Here is a 17,792-nt window from a genome sequence, read left to right as displayed (position 1 = left end):
TAGAATAACTACACTAAAAAATATGTTATGAAATTAGGAGAATTTCAACTATATACTATATATTTTATTTATACTTTTTACTTACATTTTAATTTTCTTTGACTTTATCTATTTTTTAATTCTTTTCACCTGCCTTTCTTTATGAAGTAACGAGGCGGTTTCTATTTAGATAATGAATTTTTATAAAAGTTCTTTACGACAGAATAAACGTATTGCTGTTTTATATTAACTGTGTCATTTCGGAATCCATTCTTTACATTGTTGTTCATTTACTTTAGGGAACACGTGAAAAATTATACTTTTTCCTTTTGTTTTTATATCAGAATTTTTACAGGTTGCAATCGCGCAAACTGGCATTTCGATAATAGTTTTAAATTCTTGTAAATTCACTGCAAAAACTGAGGAAACTCATTATAGAACATAACAAATGTCTTAGAATATCTCGCAAAACGAAATGATCCAATATTAGTTTGAGCTAGTAAGGCCAAACGCTCCGTTCTTGAAGTAAAAGTGCGAGCTTTGCGCCAAAGTGACGTCACTAGAGTGACGTCGGAGAATCGGCGCGGCAAGAGATACTTCAAAGGAGTGAACCAGCCCTTCTATTCTCTTTAGCCCTGCCCAACAGGTCACGGACCTTTTCCTTCTTTCTTTCATTACCTTAATATCTCGGATACAAACCTTTGTACCTGTGGTCAACCAGGTACACCAGAGCATTACTTATCAACTTGTCTTTACACAATATCATGGCATACACGCCTTCCGAACATTAATAATTTATATATTTGGCAAAAAAACTTTCTTACAAATAAAGCATTAAACTCTAAATTAAATAACGTAATGAATATTCTAGCAGAAAACGACTCCTTATTAAAATTTTAACTAAACTTGACTTTTTAAGTAATCTTGAAAGAGTTTAACAGTTTTTGATTTTGTCCTTCATTATACATTTCGTCCTCGTTTACACTTTTATTCTTTTTGTTTCTCTTTTTCAATTATTACGTATATAACAAAATTCGCTTCATTTATTGTTCTTCTTGCTTCATTTGTTGTTTCATTTTTTTTTTTAAAAATTGACTATTGTGATATTGTCATCTGTATTGCGCAATTGTGCTTTGTAATTGTGGTGCAGTTATGAATTTTGTAATTGTTTGCTTATGTGCTGTGTATTGTGCGAGCTAGACTGTCGGCCAGACTTGGACTGTAAGGTTAAGGGTTTTGCAAACCTAGGTGCGTGTCCACGTCTGGAAGAAAAGAAAAAAAAAAGTCACTGGCCGTATTATTAGACGTACTATAAGATTCTATGTAAAATTATAATTATCAGGTGATACTATACAGCTTACTCGGATGTAATTGGTTAGCATTTGTTTACCCTCCGATATCAATGGGTTAACATTATAATGCAATACGTTAAAAATAAATACAAATAGGAAGCATATAAAAAACCCATTACATGTATGTTTAAATATAAAAGTATTGCCGATAACTTCGTGCAAATCATGTCATTATTAAAAAACTTCAGTACGACTTATAATTTCATTTAATTATTACAATATACTAATATAATGCTTGATATATTATATATTCCATATTTATATAATATATCGTCTAATTTAATCAATAGATACACTAACAAGTACAAACCGGTTTCAGTCACATAAAAACTATAAAGCTGTATAGTATCACCTGATAATTAAGATTTTACATAGATTGACCGCACATAGAATCTTATAGTGTGTCCAATAATTTGGCAAAGCACTGTACACAGCTAAAATGATTTAAAATCATTTTTTACGATCTGCAGACTTTTAGATTTACAAAAGAAAATTATTCGTTAGTTGCAAATCAATCGTTCAGTTACACTTGTATTCCAATTATTTGTAAGAAACTGGCCACTAGATGGCACACTAATTTTCTTTTTAGGTTTCTGTTTGTTTCCAAAAAGAGAGGAGAGTCGAGATTATAAAAATGATGATGGCGGTATTTCGATAAATGTCTTGGTTAAATTTTATCTGTCATGTGTCGTCATTTATGTCTGTATTGTGCATCCATAGCTTTAAATAAATTAATTTAAGATGCAGATGAATCGTCTTTTGTGTGACAGTTTAAAAGTCGTTACATATTATTACACTATTGGCATGGATAATGATTATATACTCACGACAGAAATGAGTACATTTATACATCTAAACTTTTTTTAAATCCTTTTTACGACTTGCATATTATTAAATTAACGTAGGAAAATTATTCGTTTGTAGCCAATCGATTGTATTCGAAGTCAGTAATTTACTCAAAAATCCAATGAGATATATCGTTTTCAAATATCCGCTTCTAGGGTTCGAGTAAGTTACTATCACAATAAATCAAGTCTTTGAATGGATTAACTGACAGGCATTTAAATAGCGGAAAAAGTCAGCTTATCGCTTTTGTTTTCAGACGATAATTTTTTCTTCTTCTTCGATGAAGAAAATGAGTTTTCGAGCCAAGGTTGAAAGAAAAGTGAAGTTCGCAAAATTGAAAATAAATGTTTTTGTAGAAATAAATTTAATTCATTACTGTGTGGAGGAAAGATTGGAAGTGCAAATGACAACGTAGAATGATTGAATGAGAATTTAATAGATGATGGATAGGGTAGGGTAAACAGTAATCATTTTCAAGAGTGTCCCGAAATTCTGGAGAACAAAAAAAGCTAAATGCTTTTCGAAGTTATTTTATTCCTACGAAAATACATATTATTATATAGATAGGTATTTAATACATAAGGAGGTTATTAAGAAAAAATTATTTTTGAAGCAGGCGAATTTTTATAAAAAAAATATCCGTTTTTTTTAGATTTTTAACTGTTTTTCATTTAGATCTTAAAGTAATTTGTAAAGCACATTTTATAACGAATTTAATTACAATAATCAAGTTTTATAAGGTATTAATAAGGAAATGAAAAGCAATTTTCAAAATTTTTGTCATCGTTTTTACTCAGCATTCATTCGTAGATATTTTTTCTTATTAGCATTTCCTTTGCTCAAATGGTTAATTTAGAGAATGCTTTTTTCATCTGAGCAAATACTAAAATGATTTTCAAAAATAAACAAAAAAATATCTTAATTTTTCTAGAACTCTTTTAAATTTAACAATTAAAATAATTGAAATTTATGTTAAAAATGTTGGAAAAATTAAATTGAAATTAAAATTAGATTAAAGAAATTAACTATCAAAATGAGGTTGTTAATTAAAACAGCAGGCATTTGGACTAAAGCAAAAGAAAAAAAAAATTGCATTGAAACGTGTACAAATTGTCCTCTTGTGGTGCATTGCTTTAACGGTCCACAGATTAATTACTGATGGATATACATTTTTTTCCCCTTACATTAAATAGTTTCTAGTATGACCAACTCAATAAATGTTAGGCTTAATACTATTATGAAATTTCATTCTAATGACCTATGAAATTTCATTCATTAGTAGTTCAACAGACTTAAAAAATAATTTAAAGTCAACTTGCGACGGGTTTATTGTAGCATTCAAAGAACCCTCTGAACAAATTTGACTAATTTTGGATGTCAAAATGCAAGTTGTACAAGCAGCCAGGTTACAACGATTTTGGCGACTTTCTACATTAGAGAAATGAGGTTACTGATAACAATGGTCAACTTACACAGGGTGGTCAGTTCGACAAGTTTTACTATATTGCTAAGAAACATGGATAAAAAGAAAGTTTTGAATATCTGTGCAATAGATTGGAAGGAAAGTTAAAGTTTTGAATAAAAAGAAACAACGATTCATAAAACGTTTTTGAATTTGGCAAAGATATGCAAAAATTGCAGCCTTGATGCATAAAAATCACTCTAATGGCCTAACAAACTATCAAAATTAACCAAACTTGGTCTTAAACTGAACTTAAACATAAATTAAACAAAAAATTATTAAAAATATTGTTATTATAGGCTCAATTATAACTTTAGACCAACGTTTAACTATCCTCAATACATTTTGGAATTTACCTGCTTGAGCTGTACACCATCGTTGTCCGAAAACGAGTAGACATTCAAAGCGAGCTGCATTCCTTCCATTTCACCTGTTGCACCCAGGTGCGTTTTCTGTCCCTGGACGTCCGATGGACTTCTGTTCTCCGGACTGTGTTCAAACTCCAGTGGCTCCAGGTAAGTCTCGACGAATTCTCTCCTGGACATACGCATCAGGGCATCGCACATCCCGGGTATGTTGTGACATCTCTCACTCCAAGCCTTACGATAGGCGTGGGCAAAAGTTAAAACCGCATGAAGAGTTGGAAGAAACCTGTAAAAAAGTCATTTGACTAGTAAAATAAATCCGCAACACTCATACACTTTTAATTTCTTAATGAACACCTCCAAATTCTCCAAGAATCAAGTTGATGGGATCAGAGAAGGTGGGCGAATCTTCTACAGTGGATGATAGGGGAATATTGGTCGACAAAAGGTTGTCCAACTGAGGACGTGCGTGCTGTTGATTGTATCAACATTCCTTTAGATAACAACAGCGTTTTTCATTCCTTTTTTATGTTTTAATTTAGTGATGAATTCACTAAATCTCCTAATATGAGTTGGAGTGGCGTGGTCACACGAAAGAGTAGATACACCGCTATGAAGGTGTCCAGGGCCCGACTTAGCCTAATTGGGACGAGGGGCACAAACTTTTTTGCCCCCTCCCTCCCTCTGCTTCAGTAATGAAGAACCGAACATTGTGGAGGTATTTAAATTTTTCACCTAATTATAAATAACAAGAAAATTGACTAAAATCTAAACTAGCTATAAAGTTCCCCATTCCCTTGCAGCACGCCTAATGAAACGGATTTAGTAGGCCGGGACGATCGTAGGACTAGGCACTAGGAGCACGAGACCTCACTCAGAGCTTCGGGCTGACGGTCGGTGTTTTCCGTGCCCGATGGGCCGGGACAATCTAGAGCAGTGATTCTCGACCACTGTGCCGCGGCACTTTTGTGTGCCGCCAAATTCTTAAAATGTGCCGCCAAATATTAGAAATGACAATAAAAATTATAATGCTTTTTTTTATTATGAGTAAAGTTTAAATTAAAGAAAAATTTATATATATATATAAATATATATATTTTGTATTTTTTCCAAAATTTAACCACGTGAACATCTTTGTCTGCGATTGTCTTGTCTCTGACAATAATAAAATAAGATGGAAGTGTTTAAATTATATATGACACACAATTTTAAAAAATGTTATAAGAGCTATGCAATTAATAAACAGCAATTAATAATATGCAATTAATAAAAGTAAGTTATGCAATTAATAAACAAATTAACAAAGGATAACTTACAAAAATTAAGCTAACAATTAATAATTAGCAAAAGAACTAGTTAACAAGAAATCACAAAAAAATAACAGTTAATGCAAGAAAAACTAGCAGTTAATTACTATAGAAAGCAAGCTAACAATTAATAACTAGCAAAAAATAAATAACTGTTACTAACTAATAAAAAATTGGTTGAAAGAAATAATTAATCCCTTAATAAATTTGCTTTTGTAGTACACATTATTTTATTTCACATTATTTTATTTCACATTCAAAATTATTATCACAAACTATTTAACACAGTATAAAATAGGTAATTAAATTACTTTAAATCTAATTTTTTTCATTGTGTGCCGTCAAACTTCGAAATCGTTAAAAGTGTGCCGCAACAAAAAAAAAATGTTGAGAATCACTGATCTAGAGGAATGTTCTTTTACCTGGGGGCCCTGAAAAGCTGTAAACATGTTTCGCAAATCGCCGCTTGAGGTGACGAAAAATCCCCTTTAATACACATCTAGGAAAAACAAAGTTTTTGTATTTTTCATTTAGATATACACGATTGCGCATCTTTCCCACCTGATAGCATCACAAAAAGTTCAAATTAAAAAAAATGGCTAATAGACGTAGTAAATTTAAACAAAAGGCTACAAAAATTTTAAAAAAATATTTTCGACTTCCATTAGGCTACCGCAAACAGCCATGGTAAATTTTCAAAATCACCAGTTTTTTTATTAATAATAATTCATCTCTGAGAGTTATAAACACTAGCAAAGATATAAATAAATGGACAAAGATAAAATCTCCATTATAACCCAGATCCAGAACATGGACAAAGATAGCATCCCTGTTAACACGACCTTAGAAGTTACAAAAAATGATCAAATGTGACATCGTTATCAAAATGACGTTAAAAGTTACAGAAAATGAGCATATAAAAGATACCCATTTATACAACGTTAGAAGTTACGGAAAAGTAACCAAGAAGTAACAGCAGTCCATGTTAGCATAGCACAAAAATTACAGACAGTTAAAAGTTGTTGAATTGGTATTTGGTGAGGTTAGAGAAAATGAACAAACCTTGCAGTTCTCATAAGGATGTCGGTAGAAGTATCTTTCAACACTAAATTTTCACACACCACCATTTTGTTAAAAGCAGAACTTCTAAAACCTACAATCCTGCAGTTCTTCTTCTGCATAACATGTTCCATATAGAAGCGATCGTTTTCATCGTAAAGTGTCGTCGTGTCAGCCAATCTGCGCCAATAGTCTTCGAAAGTAGAGATTTGGCTCGGGAAGGGTGACAGAGAGTAAATCTGATTTTTGTTGATATTTTGACCCAATTCTTGAAGATCAGAAAATGGCGGCATCCACGAAAACAGCCACTGAAGACGAGAAACCGAACTGGGTGATTCTTTAAGAGCTTGGAGAACTAATTTGAAGGTTTCTTCGTGTCCTGTTAAAAGAAGAAAAATAATATCGGTACATAAGAAGTGATAGATTTTTTAATATTTTGTAATCCTTTTTTGTTTTGAATTTCTGAAAAAAGAGAATTAAAAAAATCCAAACGAAGGTAACAAATTTGAAAATTTTTCTGTCCTTTTGATGAATTCTATGGGTTTCTAACTATGCAACCAAGTGATATGATAAACTATGTGATTCTGTAAAACGAAAGATGCTCGATTTATATATTAAAACCAAATTGGTCTACCACGTACCATTTTTGTTAGAAAAAAAAATTGCCAAACTTCTAGTGAGTTTTCCGATATCTCACTTCCTAATGCATCGAGTCTCGACACTTCGGGAAGGCAGACAAGGCTTTTATCTCCAAAAATTTTGCCAAAGTCACTAAGATGGCTGCCTGATTGGCGACGGCTCGTTAACAATTTGAGCGCTTTACTTTTGTCAGTCTTGAAGCAACACCTCCTAGAAAGAAGAGGCCTCAGCACGGGTTACCATAAATATCCCTTAGTAGTCCAAACGTAATGACATATTTTGTATTTTCAACCAATGCGCAGCTTAGTACCCCTAACGTAATGACATCTTTCTTATTTTTCGTCTACTGCGCAGTTAACTTCGTCACATCGGACTACTTAATTGATCCGTACTGAGGCCTTTCTACTTCTAGGAGGTGTTGCTTGAAGCCGGTATGCATGTTGTACTAGTAGCGCCACCTACATTAATTAGAACAGAAAGTTACTTCTTAGTCGGTTTCATTGCGTCTACCGAGATAGACCAATGCATAATAAACATATTAATTATTAATCCGCAATTGATTATTTTTGTTGTCATTTATCTAAAATCCGATCAACGTTATCTTCATGAACTCGTATTATACGAACCACGCAAACGCAATTCAAGACAAAAATATTAACAATCGGTAAGTTATCATTGTGATTGTGTTTTTCTTTTGAGAAAATAAAAGTATGACTCAAAATTTCTGATACCAATTTTCAACACTTCTTGTTTTTTGGATTTGTGGTGCAAGTTTTACATCGCTTAGTACTTTCATCCACTTAGATCTGCAAAACTTAATTACTTGGCAGAAGAAACAAATGTTCTATAGTTAAACAGGATTAAAATAAGAATTTTTCTTGACAAATCTCAGTTTTTTCTCAAAAATTTTTACTTTAAGACTTCTTCCATTAAGCTTAACTCAACTTTTTTTAAAAAGTTCTTCCTCCATCAAAAACTCTTTATTAACTCTTCCTCCGATAATTATTTTGCGGACAAAGAATCATTAAAGCAACCATGTTATTATTACGAGTTGGAAAGCACTCGAAATAAAGGATTGGAATGAAAGCTAAATCAATTAAGGGTAAAAAAGATTTGCTCCTGTTTTTCCCGGTGAGGGAAAAAAAAACATGTTCCATAACTGGCATATTGGATTATCGATTTATTGAACTTAATCTTCGAAAGTTGTTATAAGGACTTTTCTCGTGAGAGCAGGGAATACAAAAACAACGAGGAAAATATAGATAAAAAAAAGAGCAGCAAAAAAAAAACCGATGGTGAGTTTTTTTTTTCGTGACAGGTAGAAAAAAATACGTAAGAAGTTACCTTTTTATATTTTTATAGCAAAGGAAAGCTTGAGATTTAGGTTACGTATAAAAATCTTATAATTGAAGTTATGTTTGAAAATAAAATAAAACACTTTCAAAGAATCTTTAAAAAATCTTACTATGTATAATAAATCTAATGATGGTGTCGCAGTTTTCTATTGTTGACGGTGCATTTTTATGGGCCGGAAAAATCACATGGTAGGATCTAGTTTTCCTACGTTCATTCTCATATTGGTTTGGCTGTCATCAGCATAAAATTCATTTAGTATTCTTTCCCAATAAATATTTTTGTATCCCTAATTTAAGGGTATTTACCTCTACCGCCGTTATTTCGTTTTTAATTTTGTTTGTTTTCTAAATTAAGAGTTTAAGAGGATTGTTATTATTAAGATAAAGTTATTTAAATCGGTGTCTGGTCTTATTAACCATTTTACAATTGTTATTTTTTGGTGCAAATTACATACTAATACGAATGACGTTTAAAGAGATTCGTTGAGTGATTTAGAACTTAACTTTTAGCTTCATGCACAAAGTGATGAGTGCAAAAATTGTTTTTAAAATATATCCGTCCGTTTGCGAAGCAAATATAATAATTATAAATGTTATAGGGTAGATTATATTTGAGGGTGCCCCTTGATTCTTGCCAAGTTGTGATCGCGGTTGATCGCCAAACTGGACGATATTGAAACCCAATCGTGATTCTGATTGGTTTAGATTTTAGCGCTATTTTTATATGTTCAACGGTATATGTAATTTCAGAGGTCCGTTAGCTCTACGTTGGATACCGGCTGGTGAGGTTACTTTTGAATCTGGTCAATAAGATCGAAGGTATGTGGGCAGTCATAAAAAAGTATTTAAGAAAAAAATTTCACCGCTAGTCCGGTATTACAGATGCCACTTTCGATTCGTATTTCGTCGAATTTATGTGGCGATGGAGGTACACAGATTCTATTCATGATAAATTTAGAGAGTATCTAACTGTTATTAGAGAATTCTGTGAACCTAAATCTGAGAAGAATCAAGCTTAATGAAGAAATGAGCTATTTTTTCCCCTTTTCTTTCTGAGCCTACTTTTTATTTTTCTATTTTTGCTTCGATTCAAAATCCTTAGTTTTATTAATTTTGCTTATATTGGGTTCATTGAAAGTTTCGCCCGATGTTTTGCTGAAATTTTCCAATGTTTTATTGAAATATCATTATGTTTTGGTTGCCATTCCTGTTACCACGGTGTTCCGCGCAAACAGGAAAAGAGCCAAACATAAGTCGCCAATTTCGCCGAGGGGCACCCTCAAGTATATTTTTCCCATGTTATATACATAGTTAGATTTAAAAAATGGTTTATGTCCTCTAATAGATCTTGATAGTATCATACATTAAATATTTGGACGTAGGATGTTGCGGCAAAGTACATATATTTTTAGTTGAATCATTTCAACTGTTTTGTGCCAAGAAACAACAGTTATTACGAAGCAATCATCGGGGTTTGGTGAGCATCAGCGAACAGGGGGATAAGCATCCTAATAATGATAATAAAAGTTAACTGATATCAAAAACTTTCATAAGCCACATTTACCAAAGAAAACATATATAAGGGTCGACTAAATGTGTAAAGCGTACGTATGTGATACAGCCACATTTAAAGTAGCATTTGCAGCGTTACAATTTATCACTGTAAAAAAAGATAACATAGATTTTTTTTTGTGAAAATGTGCTGTTTTGTGAAAACGTGAAAAAGAGACTCATTTTATGATAACAAGGGTGCTGTTTTTGTGAAAACTTTTCTCTTAATTTTCTGAATTTGAAATTAGCGTAAAATCTTTTTTTTTTCCAGCCAGGGTACTTTTTTAGTTATTGTATGAAAATAAATTTTGATTATGCTCTTTTTTTGTATTTTTTTTAAAAAAATGCAAAAAAAGAGCATAATTGTAAGGAGTTTAAGCTCTAGAATTATTAATAAATGTCGTCACCGTCTCCTTTTCTCAAAACAGAAGTTTTGTGAAGAGTTCGTTTTCACAATGAAAAGATTGATAATAAAATGACACTATTTTTACGGTAGAACAAAGATACCCGCAACGACTGTGTGTTTGGGTTTTTGTCTATAGAAACGAAACTGGTTGAATGTCCATTTCTGTACCTTTATTTGTGCTTTATTCACGTCATTTTTCTTCATTTATTTAAGTTAATGAGTGTATTTTAAAAAGCAAATTATTGGGAAGAATACGGGTCTTCATTTTTAAAAAAATGGTGGCATTTCATTCCACTACATTCCATTAGTGGAGTTGCGTTCCACTCTGAGTCCATTAAGTCAGTAGATTCTAGGTGGGATATCATTATTGAGGATACCATTGAGTCAGTGCCTCAGCAGATACATATGTTATGGTTACAGTGATAAATCTGTCTATTAGAAAAAATAACCGGCGATTATTAATATTAACAACAAAGCGTTGGAAATTATTACATAGACCAAACTCATTGGTAATTACTAAAAATAACTCCCGATTACTAATAATAATCGGTGCCGTGGTAACTCAGTGGATAGAGCATTCCAATGAATCTGGTTCGAATTCCGCATCCGGCTGGCACCTACCACAGTGCTTACGTAAAATATCATCAGTGGTAGACGGATCATCAGTTAGTTTCGGGAGTTATAGTTTCCTCTCCATGTAACGCAAATGCGGGTTAGTTACATCTAAAAACTTATCCACGAATTTAAATTTCTCCCGATGCTTGATCCAGGAGTTCTTCTGGATTGGGGTTTAGAAATGACGGAGTTGAACATGAGTAGCCGTCAATCCAACGTCGGGTTCAACGAAGGTCATAAAATAAAATATTAATAATAACGATTCATTTCATTGACATATGGACTTCTACAACTATCATTCAATATATCGCCATAATCAATCGAAATATGAAGTGTATTACACTTTATCGATAAAAATTCACTTTACCAATGACGATGATGCCAGTTTTATCTGTCAATTTTGCGGCGAATGACGTCACTAGTTTACGATAGGTCTTCACGTCGAAATCTTTTTTGTCGGATGACGGAAGAGATCGTATTGCCGAAATGCACGGATGTCCCGATTTGGCTATTTGGCTGAAAACTTTGGTGACAAAAATGCTGTATTCGTCACTGGCGTGCAGTATGGCCACACGTTCCCAATCCATGTCATGGATGACTTCGGCAAGGACCTGTAATCATAAAATCTAATTTTAACATTTATGAAGTACAGGTTTGTTTTTTAAAAAAATTTCATAATATGACTAAAAAAATTTTTCGTAAAACTACAAATTTCGTAAACTTTCCGAAATTTAAGGACACATTTTAAAATACTCTAAACAAATATAATTTAGCGATTATGTTTGTTGATATTATAATAGCATACATTAAGAAACTCATACAAGCTTCTAAATCCGGATCCTTTGTGGATTTTTATTGAGAGTCAATTTTCACCCTCGCGATTATATTCATTAAAAAAATTAAATTAAACTTTATGGAAGCATTTCCTTTTACATTTGGGTATAAACTTTTTAAAGGTATAAACTTTAGTTTTAAAAACTTTTTTTTTAAAAAAACAATTGCTGAATTGGTTTACTTTTACAAAATAAAAAGCAAACTAGTTAAGCAAAGTTTAAAAATTTAATTTCCATCTTGTGTTACAATTTTTGTGTAAAGTGTTCAAAATAAAGTTTGTTGCTGACAAAATTATTATGCATACAAATGAAAATTTATATTGAATCAAGTGTAAATAATTAATAGTGGAAAACATTCAAATTAAAACGCAACATTGCACAAAGTGTAAAACATTAAATTTGCAGAATTGGCATTGAACCAAATGCAAAATAGAAAAACTACAATGCAAAACATTCGTGTTTAAGTTGGACCAAGTTTTATGTATGGAATTTGCAGATAAAGTTTTCAAATCAAATTTAACATTACGCACAGAGTTACATTGAACCAATGTACATTTGCACGTAGAATACAGTAATTAATTTACAGGTCATAAATTTCAAATTAATGTTTACGTTGCGTTTAATATAAAATATCTAACTTATAGTATAAAGTATTTACGTTTACATTGCATCAAGTGAAAGGCATTATATTTGGAGATCAAAGTATTCCACTTAAAAATGCTGATGCATCCGGAGTGAAATATATAAATTTATTTCTGCCATTTAAATATATATTTACATCACCAATTGCATTTCAAGAAGAGGATCACAATACCTACACATGTCACCGATGACGTCAGCTCCAGCTGATCGTTCATAAGCAAAATGGCGTGTTAAAGTTGAGCTTCTGTATCGCTCATGAAATTTGTTGAAATGTAATTCTTTCTCCTCTACTTAACTTAGATTACTTATTTGTTTAGGTATTTTATTGTAACCGTGATATATTGTTGTTTTGTGTATCTGGCAATTTCGATGCCTAATTAGTTTGTATATGTTCTACGTGGCTTCATGCCTGGCTTTGTGTTAAGTGAGAAATATATAGTGAAAGAATTGAAATCTTTATGAAAGAATCTTTGTGTAAGAATATAAAATGTATCACTGAAGAAAATTGAGAATTGATACTTGACAGGTTTGTCTAACTCGAAATAGAATGGAAAGAAAAATAGAATCAGGAATAGAATCAAGTTTGAGTGTAAATTATTCAAATGAAAGTGTACATAATATTAAGCGTATAGCATGAAATTTGAAGTACAAAGTATTCAATTTAGAATGAGTTAGCAATGTACAAAATGGAACAAACACTTTCAATGCAAAGCTTTTAAATTCGAATATAAATTACACCAAGCGTAAAATATTGATTTTACAAGGCAAAGCTTTGAAATTTATCTATAAATTGCACCAAGTGGAAAATAACGTGAAAATTATTTAAAGTTTGATTTACTTGACACCAAGTACAAAGTAACAAGGTTGTAATAAAATGCGTTTTGACTCTAGTTCCACATATGCCGCTATCTAAATTTATATTTATGTTTTCCGCATATTTTTCATTCTTCTACAAAATGGTGTGATGTAGCAGATATTCCATATTTCAGAAAAAATAATGCAACCTTTAGTTCAATGTTTACTTTTTCGCATCTTTTTTTTATTTTTATATCTCTATCTATTTTTATCACCGTTTTTTTTGCCCATATTTTACGTATGAGCTCCTGGAATTCCTGATTTATGTCAATGGCAGTTTTGTTCAAACAATTCGTAAAAGTTTTTTTTGTTGCTGATCCATAAAAATAAGGAATAGATTTTGATATCATAATGTTCTTCCTCGGCTTCAGTGATCCTAAGAAAATGATTTAAGAAAGAAAACTTTTTCTTTCTTTAAAGTACTTTTAGAATAGCGAAAATTTCGGAACTACTTCGTCAGTTATTTTGGAAAGACTGGAAAATTAACTGCTGCAATGCAACTCACTGAATATTTTATCGAAGCCATGATCTGATTAGAACAGAGAACAAAAACTTTCGAAATTTTTTTTATAAATATTTTTATAATGAGTAGGTTTTGTAATTACATCCCGCATAAGGGTTGTGAATTTTTTTATTCATTGCAGAAGAAGAAACGCAACGGATGACAAAATAAACCCGCGACTGGGGAGAGGAAGGTGAAATTGCTATCAAGACAAGTGAGGTATTGCTTCCGATGTATTTTTTTTTTTTACACTGAATCTAAATAAATCATACCCGATTCAATAAGACAATAGATCAGAAGTCCAATCAGTACACCAACACTTTTCTTATTCTTAAATGACTAAGGAAACGAATAAAACCAATCACAACCACATAATCACAAAAATTCACAATAATAGATGTAGTTGAAAAACTTACTCAAACTGTATCGTAAATTAAGAAAAGTTTTCAAGTACGTCTAAGAATTATTTATATGTCGTCTTGACGACTTTTTGAACCACATATTAGATTTTTTTTCCAACTCAGAAGCTTGACAGTTATTTATTAATTTAATTAAATAATTAATTTATTTATTTTTGCGAAGACAATTTTTTGATGAATCTTTTCTTTTGCAAGATGCATTGGTAACTTATTCTCAATTTCCAATACCACAATTATATTATATTAAATCTCAATAATTGTTTACTTGAAATAGAGAGCATTTAATATTGAGATTTTTTCTTAAAAGGATCGTTTTTGGTATCCTGAACCAAATAATATAAAAGAAATCTTCTATTAAAAATATGGGCAAGTCATTTTAAGTGGGATTCGAAAACTTTTATTGATGCATAGAATAAAAGGTGGTATTACTTTGTAATTTTTTCTTTTTAAATCTTCTCCAATTGTTATCAACAGAAAAATACATACAACGGAAGCAATTTATACTGGAAAAACTCACCCGGTACAATTTTTGACTTTCGTGATCCGCGTCTGTTACCGGATGTTCCTCTATTGTACGATCTAGGAGCATGATACGGTTTGCAATGTTTTCTCGTATTGCAATATCACAATTAATATTGTATTGAATTGAATAATTTTTTACTTAAAAAATTAAAAGAAAAAGAACTTTTCATCTTGAATATAAGCGTAATATAAACTAGAAAACGTTGTCACGTTCTGAAAAAGATTGCTTTTGACGTCTTAACAGGTTTCTGAACTAAATTAGTAGAAAAGAATTGAAATTAGCTAATATCCTTGATTAGCATGCTTTATGAGCATGTCACGGGTAACAATGCTTCTTGATTACATTATCGTATTGAATATTATATTAGAAACATCAAAACCTGATAGATTGTCTAAGGGTACAGAGAGGAGTAAAAAGAATAGTATTAGAAACGTCTAAGCATTTTTAGACAATCAAACGATGTTTTCATCTCGATTTTCCCATCCGAGGTTTGATAGATTTCGATATCGTTTTTTTTCTTCTTCTGAATACTAATTTGAGATCTCTCTTGTGCGCACCTTTTGACTTCATTTTTGACAAGGATACGAATACGCACGAACAGGATGATTCAGTACAGCAATTAAAAATCTGAACGGGAGGTTGAACTCGTCATAAGGATTGAGAACCAGAAAAAGTCATCCTTCGTCTGTCATAAACATGTTTTTCATGTTCATACAATTATTTACATAAATAATTTTTATTTTCTTCGAATAACACGTTTTATAGTAAGAATTGTTTAAAATCCTATACAAATAGTCTAAAAAAATGCTGCTAATCGGAATTTAAGATTTGGACACACAATGGATCAAGTCAATAGTCCAAATATTAAATTGCGCAAATGAGCTATTTCTACGACTGTTTGAATGAAATTTTTGAGAATATTTTTTTGAAAACATACAATCAGCATGAAATTAGGATAATTTAATTCATAAAAGTGCGCGCCTAGAGACGTACGATGACACTTCTGGCCTTGGGTTGCTATGAAATTCCTAAACCTTATTATGTGCCTTACCTCTCCCTCGAGTTTGTAACAGCCGTACTGAATCACTTTATTTATACTAAGGGCAGTGATTACGAATCACCATCCAATATCCATTTTTTCCCCAAAGATTAAGAAACCATTTTTACTTTTATTTAATAAAATGTTAGGTTAAAGCATAAAAAATATCAATCAATTTTAACATGAATTGAAGTCTTGTTTTCATTTTCTCCAAAAGGAGAACATTTGGCGGATAAATCCAGTCATAAAAATAATCTCATTCGATGAACAGAATACGTGGATCCGTATTTGGTGAAATAAACCTGAGATTAATTTATCTGATTAAACGAAGGAAGTCATTAGTTGACATTCGATGGTTCCATCTTACCTTTGCCAGCTGCTCTGGGGGAACTGATGTATCCTGCTTTAGGGGTACAACTGGAATGATATATCGACCTGCGGTTTCTGCAACCCGTGCATCCTTCAGGCTGGAACTCATATCGACCATCCCTGCAAACACACAAAATGAATTTGATAAATCCGTGGCTTTATTACTAACGGCTGAAATTATTGACAGACGCGGGAGATATTTTTCGTGGCTAATTCTGTTTCATTTCTATTGGTAACTAAAAGTTTTAGAAAAAGTGAGCTCGCGAAAATTTACTGTAAACCGTAAAGTTTTAAATCCCAAAAATTTTATATTCAAAATATCAAATGACGGCAGAATTACTTCTAAACTGCATCATCCATACGCTAATGGGGTATATTTGAAACGTATGAATTAACACAAATGGATAAAATTGTGTTCCTTTAACGCGTATGAATTACATTTATTTGTATCGCGAATAACATTAGCTTCATTATTTTTGACACATTTTTCCTGTATATCATTATCTATATGAAACTTTTTTTTTATCATTGGGTGTTTTATCTCCATTTTTAAAACATATAACTTAACATTTATGAATGACATTTTATTCCTTTTTAACACTTTTTCATCTAACCTGACTTTTAACTTACCTGATATATTTTTTTGTGTTCATTTTTATCCTACATAAATAGTAATCTTCTTATGTCTGTAACACTTACAGTTCGAGCTGCGATTATTTTTGGCATGAAATTATAAAGATTATTCTCTCGAAATTCAATTTGGTATCTTTCTTTAAAACAAACTGTTCTGTTAATTTTATCGCGAAAAATAATTAATTAAAAAAAGGAATGAAACCATGATTTTTTGCATTTTAAAAGAAACAAATTAAAACCGTGGGTATTATGGTAGAGTTCATTTATTTTTCTTATTATTTTTTTCAGTTTAAGCTAAATGCATTTTTCCGTTGGAAACAAAAACGTAAGAAAACACCTATAAATTAAATAATTGATTAAAGAACAATGTATGATTTAAAGTTATTTTTATGCTGGCTTATTCATATAATTTGGAATGAAATAACGAAGGAAAACGTGATTAAATGAAACACAAGTGAATTAGTGATAGCGGAGATTCCAAATCGGGGTAAAGAATTCTTGTCATTTCCTCCTTCGAATCTGCAACAATACTGGTTTTGCTTCGAATCCGGATACAAGGGGGGTTCCGTAATAGAAAGTTAATTAGATCTGGGCCATAAGAATGGATTCTGTTGTAAGAATAAATCAAAGATTCGAAGCTTTCTGTTGCCATTTTTGGCAAGATTATGAAAATGGGAGAAACTGTGGAACACGAGAATAAGCTTTACGAATTTAATAAGTTTGTGAATGTTTCTGCCAATTTAAATGACTTGACGGCTCCCTGTAGGAAGATAAATGTAATTCATGGATTTTAGATTCCTGGAATGCTGCGATAGAATGAAATTATTAACAGTGCAGTGCTTATTGTAGAATGAGAATAGTGTTACATTTGCTGAATTTATATATAGGGCCCGTCATCGTGATTTTAAATCTAACATTCGAACTTTATTTGTTTTCTGAGATAATTTTTGTTTAACGGCTATGTTTTAGCACTGTTTCAGAAATAAAATATGGAAATAAATGAAGAGCGTTTAGTTTTTTTTAAACGGTTATGTTTTTTCA

General features: G+C 31.5%; 1 protein-coding gene across 2 annotated transcripts in view; it reads right to left on the bottom strand.

The window, feature by feature from the left end:
* The window catches only part of LOC107438423 (uncharacterized), a 183,871-nt gene that overhangs the window by 32,769 nt on the left and 133,310 nt on the right, over positions 1–17,792 (bottom strand). For both annotated transcript variants that reach the window (XM_016050716.4, XM_087153503.1), the window contains exons 5-8: positions 16,117–16,238; positions 11,304–11,547; positions 6,374–6,749; positions 3,996–4,290 (exon numbers count right to left, since the gene is read on the bottom strand). In XM_016050716.4, coding sequence (XP_015906202.3) covers positions 3,996–4,290; positions 6,374–6,749; positions 11,304–11,547; positions 16,117–16,238 — 1,037 coding nt within the window. The remainder of the gene's footprint in view (positions 1–3,995; positions 4,291–6,373; positions 6,750–11,303; positions 11,548–16,116; positions 16,239–17,792) is intronic.

The sequence above is a fragment of the Parasteatoda tepidariorum genome, chromosome 10, assembly GCF_982258835.1.
Source record: "Parasteatoda tepidariorum strain Cologne lab strain chromosome 10, Ptep-v5.0, whole genome shotgun sequence".
Taxonomy (NCBI): domain Eukaryota; kingdom Metazoa; phylum Arthropoda; class Arachnida; order Araneae; family Theridiidae; genus Parasteatoda; species Parasteatoda tepidariorum.
This window is presented reverse-complemented; position numbering and strand designations above follow the sequence as displayed.